At 41.0% G+C, this 9223-nt stretch overlaps 1 protein-coding gene across 1 annotated transcript; it reads right to left on the bottom strand.

The window, feature by feature from the left end:
* Nucleotides 1-1391: 1391 nt before the first annotated feature.
* LOC149262555 (uncharacterized) lies at nt 1392-6883 on the bottom strand. The gene is made up of 3 exons (XM_089380457.1): nt 6601-6883; nt 5832-6465; nt 1392-5592 (listed from the first exon to the last, which is right to left on the bottom strand). The coding sequence occupies exons 1-3, from the start codon at nt 6881-6883 to the stop codon at nt 1392-1394; spliced, it is 5118 nt and encodes a 1705-aa protein (XP_089236583.1).
* Nucleotides 6884-9223: the final 2340 nt, after the last annotated feature.

The raw sequence follows: 9223 nt of genomic DNA on the forward strand, positions 1-9223 counted from the left end.
AGTTGTCATCTTGAATGAACTGTGCAAAATATTCATCTAGCGAATCTTTGCGAGAAGTCGAACCCCAAATTTCTCTTATCGATACAGTGAAGCTTAAATCACCTCCAAGGATAAGTGGATGAAAGCTGAGAACACTAAATGAATCTCAATTGTCCCAAAAGAAAATTCTATCAAGATAAGGTCCATAGAAATTTACCAACCTTATCTTCTTACTTAAATCATAAATATCCATATCCAACAATATATGTCTTATCGAGGAAGAGGAGACAACACCCTCAAAGGAATAATTCCATGCAATGAGGAGACCACCCGATTCACCTTGGGAAAACACATCCAAGAGGGACTAGTTCCTCAACCATGTGGAGACGATGGCTTTTGCTCTTTAATTGTCAATCTCAGTTTCTTGCAACATGATCATGTCAGGCTTAACCTTGTGGATAAGCCTTTTAAGGGCTAATTTCAATGACCACTCCTCGCAGCCAGTATCCATGGTCTTTCTCATAATCATTCCCCTATTTCTACCCACCCCTAACCTATTCCTTGGCTCCCTTGCCCGCCTATTTTTCTCTACCCTAGTTCCTTTTCTTTTATTCTCTTTTGGTCATTACCACTTTTCCTTCTTTCTCTTTAACCCTTGCTTTTACATTAAAATAGAATAATAGTTTCTATTATTAATAATATTAATAACGTTAACATTAGTTTAAACATTAAAATAATAATCTTATTATTATTAGTATTATTTCAACTATGGTTCACAATCACTAAGTGGTTGCTACATTCACAGGTAATAATCTGGGCAGATCCACTTGAAGGAATTTACTTGTCAGCTTATCTGCTCGAGCCTAACCCCAAGGGCGTCGAGGAGATTTGACCCTCTGACCTCCCAACTGGCAAGGTACTTAGCAATAGTAACTTGACCAATTGAGCTATCCCTGGGGGCTAGCAATAATCTTATTATTATTAATACTAATAACTTTAACATTAGCCTTATAATTAATATTATCTTTGGTTCATTGTTAGTTTTTATTGTTACACATAATGATTGTTCTTATACATAATAATTATTATTAATAACTTAATATTATTATTTATTACTTTATTAACAATATTGATATTATTATTATTATTATTTATTATTAACAATATTTTTTTTTTTACAGAAACGGTTATGTTGTATATATATTCATCCTGGCTTGAAAGCCGTAAATCTGGTTACATTGAAGACTTCTATGTCTTGATACATCTCTCTGGTAACAATGAGAGTGCTGTTGAATCTTGAAGTTTTTCCTTTTGATAGGGATTCTAGTTTATCAATTTCAGAGATATTCCCCAACTTGAAGATACAAACAAATTTATTTAGAAGCAGACAGAAAAACATGGCAAAAGCTAGCTTATGGAATGGGTTCCCATGTTTCTTCTTCGTCTTTTATCTTGACCCCGGCAGAAAGGAGGACTGCTTTGTTGGCTTCCTTGTCTGCCTGTTTGTTGTGCGTTCTCAGTACATGGAAATAATTCAGCTTCTGGAAAGCTTTTCCCAGGCCTTTGATTCTAGAAACCAGTCTAGCTAGATTAAGATCCAGCGCTGGAGAGTTGGAGATCATTGCATTTATGAGGACCTGCGAGTCGCCTATCACAGTAGCTTCCCTTATGTTTAGCTCTTTGAGTATCTTTAGGCCTTGGAAGAGGGCCAATGCCTCAGCTTGTATGCTGGAAGCTTGGCCAAGTCCCCAGGAGAAGGAATGAATTTTTTCCCCCAGAGGATTTACAACAACACCTCCTGCTCCTGCTATGCCCGGATTACCCTTTGCTGCTCCATCAAAGAAGAGTGAGTGTCTTGAGTGCGATTTAAGCCAGTCATGGAATTCAGATTCAGGTCTCCTTATTTGCCAGTCTTTAAGGATGGGGGCAGTTCTGACTGCTGGTTGAAATTGCAGGCCTAGGGATGAGCCCCAGTCAATGTCTTGATGGCTGAGATTGGAGTCATCGTTTATATCTGTCAAGCACTCCTTTATGAGGCATTTGATTTTGATTTCTAAAACCTTCTGGTTCAAGCTGGCATTTCTGAAGATTCTTCTGTTCCTTTCAAGCCATATTTGCCAACAAATGATCTTTGGAAGAATGGCCCATGCAGTTTTGATAACTTGATTTTTGGGTGGCTGTCCGAGGTACCTGTTTGTCCAATTTGAGAAGAGGTCTACCATAGATCTAGGCAGAGGGAAGTTGGGATCAAAATTGCTGGTGAAGGAGGCCCAGATCTGTATGGAAAATTTGCACTCAAGCATTAAGTGTAATGTTGTTTCTGCGTTTTCTGTGCACAACGGGCATCTGGAGGGGCCATGAAATCCTTTCCTCTGCAGAGTGTCATAAGTTAGAATTCTTCCATGGCAGAGAGTCCAAGCGAAGAAGTCGATCTTGGGCCAAGAAGGGACGTGCCAGACTCCCTGCCAAGGTGCTGGGTCAGGGGGGACGTGTGGCTTCTCGATCAGCTTGGAGTAGCCTTTAGAAACAGCGTATCCGCCTTCCTTCAGCCCCCATCCTTTTGTGTCTTTTTTCTTCATATGCGTGGGAGCCAGGCCGTGTAGAAGATCCAGCAAAGCGATCCATTCATTTATCAACTGATCCGGAATTTCAATTCTTTTCCAGCCTGCCCATATGAAGTCGCTCCATTGGGAAATGTCCCACAACGAGTTCAATCCTTCTCTGTTCATCCAGCAGCGCAAATCGTTTAGGGAGGCTCTGTCTGTAACTGGATCCTTGTTCATAATTCTATCAGTCCATATGTTGATTTTTTTCCCATTTCCTGGGATCCAAAAGGAGTGCTCTTTAATCAAGGAAGCCGCTTTAGCATACAATTTAAGGAAGGACGAATTTGGAAGCTGAATCGCGTTTTCTAAGCAGCAAGTGCGTGGGCCTCTGAAATACTTTTTCCAGAGAGCCAGTTGGGCCCAACCTGGCTTGGGCGCGATGATTCGCCAGATCACCTTGGCTGCCATAGCCACATTTTGCTGACTGAGATTCTTGAAGTTTAGCCCACCCTCTCGCAGAGGCTTGGAAATGGTTTCCCAGCTGATGAGGGGAATTTTTTTTCCATTCTGTTTTCCTCCCTTCCAGAAGAATCTGCGCATGAATTCTTCCATCTTTTTTAATATGGATGCCGGAGCGAGAAGCCCTGTGAATTGAAACAGTGGAAGACTGAAGAGCACGGATTTTATTAAGACCGCTTTGCCAGCAGCGTTGAGCCAGGTAAAGCCCCAGGCTTGAATTTTGGATTTGAATTTCTCAAGCTGGGGAAGCCAATCTTTGGTTGAGTGTTTCTTATGGAAAACAGGAAGGCCCAAATATTTAAATGAAGTCCATGAAGAGGAGGCTGCGAAGCCCAAGCATCTTGAGATGGCAGATAGAGTTCTGGGCGTAGTGTTCCAACTGAAAATATGACATTTATTCTTATTTACCATGCTGCCTAAGGCCTCACTGAATTTGTCCAGCACATCTTTAAATTTGGAGGCAGAGGAGAGAGAGGCAGTGTCTAATAGGAGGGTATCATCCGCGAATAAGGCGTGGTTTAAGTTCTTAACCCTTCTAGCTATACACAACCCATTAATTTCTTGGTCTTGCATCTTTTTATCTAGCAGGAAGCTGAGTACTGAGGCTTGGATGACGAAAAGCAGGGGGGAGAGGGGACACCCCTGCCTAAGTCCTCTCGAGGCTTTGAAAAATTCAGTGGCTCTTCCATTAACCAGTGGGGCAATCCATGGCTCTGAGATGCATGCCCGGATCCATTTTATGAAGTTTGCTCCAAAACCAAATTTGCACATGACTTTTAACAGAAAACTATGATTTACTCGATCAAAGGCATTTGCTAAATCGAGTTTGATCACCATACCTTGTTCCTTTCGGAGAAGACTTGAATGTATTGCCTCTTGAACGAGCGTGTAGTTGTCCACGATCTGCCTACCCTGGATGAAGCCTCCTTGATTTTCCGGGATTATTCTGGGCAGAATGGGCTTCAGTCTATTAGCAATGACTTTGGTGATTAATTTGTACCCTGTGTTGCATAATGAAATCGGACGGAATCTGCTGAAGTTATTGGCGCCTTTTTCCTTTGGAATGAGGGCTAAGAAGGCGGAATTTGTGCTGCCTCCTATTTTCTGAGTATTTTGTGACTTTTGTATCATTTTGAGAAGGTCCTTTTCGATAATCGGCCAGCAGATTTGGAGAAACCGGGCAGAGAAGCCATCTGGCCCTGGGGCCTTATCCGGGTCCATATCAAAGAGAGCCTTTTTAACTTCCTCTTTAGTAATTTTGGCCTCTAGAATCCCGTTCATGCGAGGAGAGATAACCTGAGGGATGATGTCAAGCAGCTCTTGATGATGAAATGGCCCCTGATCATCACTGTACAAGTTTTGGAAATGAGAGAAGGTTGCTTTCTTAATGTCTGCGAATTCCTTGTGCGTGTCATTATCTTCCTTGATCTCAGAAATGGTGTTGAAGCATTTCCTGGCCTGGGCCTGCTTATGAAAGAATCTCGTGTTCCTGTCCCCTGCTTTAAGCCACAGGTTTCGTGACTTTAATCTCCAATATTCTTCTTCAGCTAAGCAGGCCTTATGGTATCTCTGTTGCAGCTGAGTTTCTTGATCTATCATATCCTCTGTAACAATAGCACTCTCCATATGGGTTTGATGAGAGACAAGAGAGTCTTTGATGGCTTTCCTTTCCGTTGAGGGATTGGACAAGGTTTTGGCCCAGCTTTTCAGAGCTCTTTTTACCCTTCTGAGCTTTTCCTCCCAGATGAAAAAGGGCGAGCCTTTGACAGGCTGGCTCCAACAATCTTTGACTGTTTGCATGAAGAGAGGCTCCTTAACCCAAAGGGGACTAAACCGGAAGGGAATAGGTCCCAGATCTAGATGGGCAAGGAGCTCTAATTTTACAGGCTTATGGTCCGAGACGCTGCTAGCGAGGATATGCATTCTGGGTTCTAATCCAAGTAACAGGAAAGAGCTTTGAATGAAAAATCTATCAAGCCTGGCAGCAATATGACCAGGACCTACTCTTTTATTAGACCAAGAAAACTTACCGGATGAGGGCTTGATGTCCAGTAAGTCCCAGTCTTGCAAAAGATCCTCCGCCCATTCTCTTGCCAGGTCTCGGACTGCACTTCCTCCCCTTTTTTCAGTCGAATGAAGAGTGAGGTTGAGATCTCCAGCAATGATTGTGTTTTCCAGGTTTGTCAAGTCTGCCTGTCGTCTTATAGTGTCCCAGCAATCCTTTTTCTCCCGGATGTTGACTGGAGAATAAACATTAAAAAGACTGAAGGTTTCCTTTGTGTCCAGATTCTGCAGTTTTAGCAGCAACCAGTGAGTGTTGCTCGCTTCAAAGATGACTGCATATTTATTGGAGTTCCATAGTGTACCAATCCCTCCCGAGGCACCCCTGGCAGAGATTGCTCTTGCTTCACTTTTGAACCACAGATTTTTGCTTGCTTGCAGGAAGGTTTTGTCTTCCAACTTGGTCTCCTGGACTAGAAGTATGTCTGGGGTTTCTGTTCTTATTAAGCTTCTTATTGCTTCTTCCTTAACTTTACTCCCCATACCTCTGCAATTCCAGGAGATGACCTTCATTATTTATGTTTCTGATGGGCTCCCTTGGAGCCTTAGGGCTGATTTTTCAGCATCTTGGGCTTTGAGGCTAGCAATTTTTCCAGAGTTGGCTGGCTGCCCTGAAGCTTGTCTTTGTAGGTCTGCTGCTCTCTTTTTTCTTTGTCTGTTTTACGGCCTCTTGTAGATCTTCTTACCGAAGTTTGGGACTCTCCTATTTCTCCTTCTTCTTCTGACTCTTCAGTTTCCTGCTCATCTTCCTCATCCTCTAAGGCCATGCCTTTGGGGTTTTCAGCTTCTTTGGGGGAAGCTGATGGAGTACCTTTATTTGGAGAGACTGATTTTTGGGTTTCTTCCTCCAGAATGTCTTCTTCCGGCTGACTTAGAGGAACGAATTTATTTTCTTGCATCTTTTTGGGAGGGGGACGCTGGACATTAACCTGGGGATTGCCTTTGCCAGAGTATCCACCCTGCTTCTGCCCCTTGTGATTGGCTCTTGCTCGCTTGACCTGGTTCCAACCCTCTTCGTTCCCTTTCTCTGGCTCTGCATTTGTCGGACAGTTTCTGGCAAAATGCCCATAAACGTGACATTTCCTACATTTGAATGGCAGCTGTTCATAATCTAGGATCTGCACATGAGACCAGCTGCCGACTTTGATTTTGATTGCCTCTGGTAGACCCACCTCTAGATCTACCTCTACACAGATCCTGGCACAGTCGTACTGATCCTTGTTGCTTGCCCGATCTATGAATTTTCCGAGGGAATTGCCAATGTGCTTCAAGGAATCCCAGTTCCAGCAATGGACTGGCAGATTTGGGAGACGAACCCATACTGGAACAGCTTTGGGAACATCGACCGCCGGATCGAAGTCTGGGGTCCATTTGTTCAGATAGAGACCCTGAGGGCCCATGAAGTACGGCCCATTTCGGAAGATCAGGTCTTTGTCCTCTTTGGAGGTGAATTCAAAGAGAAAATACCCTCGCCCTAGGAAGTATGAGGTTACACTTTGATTAATCAGGGGCGCCCAGTTCCTATTAACCCATTGCTCAGTGGTTTTCAGCGAGGGCCAAAGTCCCGTGAATTGGCCAATGAGCCCACGTTCCGCCAGAGACAGTGCTACTTGAATGGGGGTCTCCGGAGGCAAAGAGATCTCAGGAATTTCATCGAGTTTCTTTACGAATTTTGCTGCATCACTTCTTTTCTTCGGAGGTAAGCCAGCCAGGAGCTGATTGAAAGCATCCAAGGACGGATCAGGGGGCGGATCCGTATGATGGCCCAGTGACTCCATGGGATCTGGTTAGATGCCGGCCGCCCCAGGGGCAGCCCCGCAGCAAAGACCAAACCCTAGCCAGAGAGTTGCTGGCTGTCTCGAATCTGGAACTGATCTTCTACAGACAGGCCCGCAGTGGAGAGGAGCCGCAAAGCGCGGGCAGGGCTGCAGGCTTCAGAGCCCGCAGGATGTGGATCGCGTGGAAGGAGCCGAGGCTCTCAGGTTGCAATGCATATTAAAATTTATTCTTTAACAATATTATTACTAACACTTTATTATAATAATAATATTACTAGACTTAATATTTTTTTTTAATTTACCCCTCCCCCTCTCTTTTTTTTCTTTGTATATCCTTTCTCTTATCCTCTCATTTTAATATTATTATTAATTGCTACTTTATTTGTAATATTAATAGTTATTTTATATCAATCCAACATTAATATTTATATTTATTTTAAAACAAAAATGAGTAGAATTGGATTAAATATGTGCCTCGTCGCAGCAAAATACTCGGGAGTTACATCTTCTATATTTAGATTTGATTTTATACCATAGACAACATTGAAATTCTACTCATAAAGACTCATAAGGAGACACTGAGAACATACTCTAATTATGGCTACGAGATTACATAGAAAGGCCAAAACAATTGTTGAAGGACTCACTAATACCATATATGTATTGTTATATAATACATATAGCCAAATTGTTCTATAGACTGGATCTTTTCAATTATGCATATTACAAAATACAAAACTCAAAACTTTCCATAATAAACTTGTTGGAGATGTTAATCATTGGTTTGGGTTGGATTGTTAAGGTCGATTTCGTGCTTACCAATATCATCCCGGTGCTTATCTAATTTTGTTGGAGCTTCTTTACTCATCTTAAGATCCATAACAATATTTTTGAAGGCATCTACTTCATCAAACAGATGAGAGAACTGGAATTGGAGGGACATCATCTTGTCAGTAAATTCAATTTGAGCATGGGACATATGGCATAACTTTACCTGCAGATCATAGTTGACTCAGTGAAGAGCTTCATGTGTGGATAGGAAATGGGAGCAAGGAAAATATGTCGACAAGAAGTCAACGTTTGAATCATAATTCATTGTGCTTCTCTGAACAAGTGTTAGGGCCGTAGGGGAGTCAGAGGATAACAACCTTAGTAAACTTTTGATACAATCCCAATTAATGACAAAGGAAGGCAAGCAATTGATCCAACACATCGGAATAGTATGCCCTATAAAATTGACCCAATTTCCATGTACTATTGCAGGATTTTTCAAGTTAGACAAACATGACTTAATAACATTCCCATTATCTATTATGGAACCAGGGAGGAGGCCTATCTTTGGGAAATTGCCAACCCAACACAAACTTACAAAACTAAATTTAGGAAATTTAGGAATAACTTTCATGAATAGAATTTGTGTTGGAATGAAGAACTCTGAGCGAAATTATCCCGAGCAGGCCTGGAATTTCAAATCCCGTCTGCCTATCAAATGAAAATTTGATGACGTTTTTTTCATTTTTCATGCCCTTCATTTTACGTTTTAGGAAATTTTGTGAATGTCGAACTCCCTTATCATTTTCATTTTGGCATTTTTTAATGAAGTGTTTATTTAATATACACTTGTCAATAGAAGTACATTTTTTTATAACCATTCATTTTTCAAGGGTTACATGAATATATGCCCTTCCAAATAAAATTAAGGCCAGCCTTTCAAATTTGAACACTATCGTCTAAAGCATCCCACGACATTCAATATTTATTAGATTTTGCAGTTGAAAATTATCTAACATCCTACAACACTCAATAGTTTTTATATTTTACACTTGAAAATTATCTAAGGCATCCCACAACACTCAATATTTTTTAGATTTTACACTTGAAAATTACAATTTCAAGATATCCCTACCCAATTTAAGCCAAAATCAACCAAAAAAGATGGCTAGAAAAGAGGAAAAGCTCATCAAATTAGCCTATTCGGCAAATCATGATAGAAGAAATAATCAACATTAACCTTTTTTATAAAATCACATCACAGTAAATAAATAACAAATAACAGTAACATAAATATATTTTATGTCGATAATTGTTTAATAACGAAAGTCCCATCCATACTGACTTAGGAGCAGGGGCATTAAAAAAAGACCAGAATTTATTTTATTTGCCCCGTTTTATAAGAAATATAAACGTAGATACACAACAAATTTAACTTATCCTTTATTTAAATGACCATATATCTAAACATTATTCAGGCAACTATGTGTCTCCGTTATATTTGTATTATAAAGTTTTGCATGGTACATTTATAGAGGTAACCATTTATTAATGCAAACAATTATAAGG

This window comes from Pinus tabuliformis, chromosome 6 (assembly GCF_031772625.1).
Source record: "Pinus tabuliformis cultivar Carrire ecotype Pingquan chromosome 6, CPIR1, whole genome shotgun sequence".
In the NCBI taxonomy this organism is placed as follows: Eukaryota; Viridiplantae; Streptophyta; class Pinopsida; order Pinales; family Pinaceae; genus Pinus; species Pinus tabuliformis.

Bases quoted from the DNA above. Each gene is read 5' to 3' on its own strand.
- LOC149262555 (XM_089380457.1), bottom strand. From the start codon at position 6,883: ATGGAGTCACTGGGCCATCATACGGATCCGCCCCCTGATCCGTCCTTG. The intron at 6,466-6,600 runs GTGTAACCTCAT...AATGGACCCCAG, and splicing joins GGCGCCCCTGATTAATCAAA to ACTTCGATCCGGCGGTCGAT. The intron at 5,593-5,831 runs GTCAGAAGAAGA...CTGGAATTGCAG, and splicing joins GATGAGCAGGAAACTGAAGA to AGGTATGGGGAGTAAAGTTA.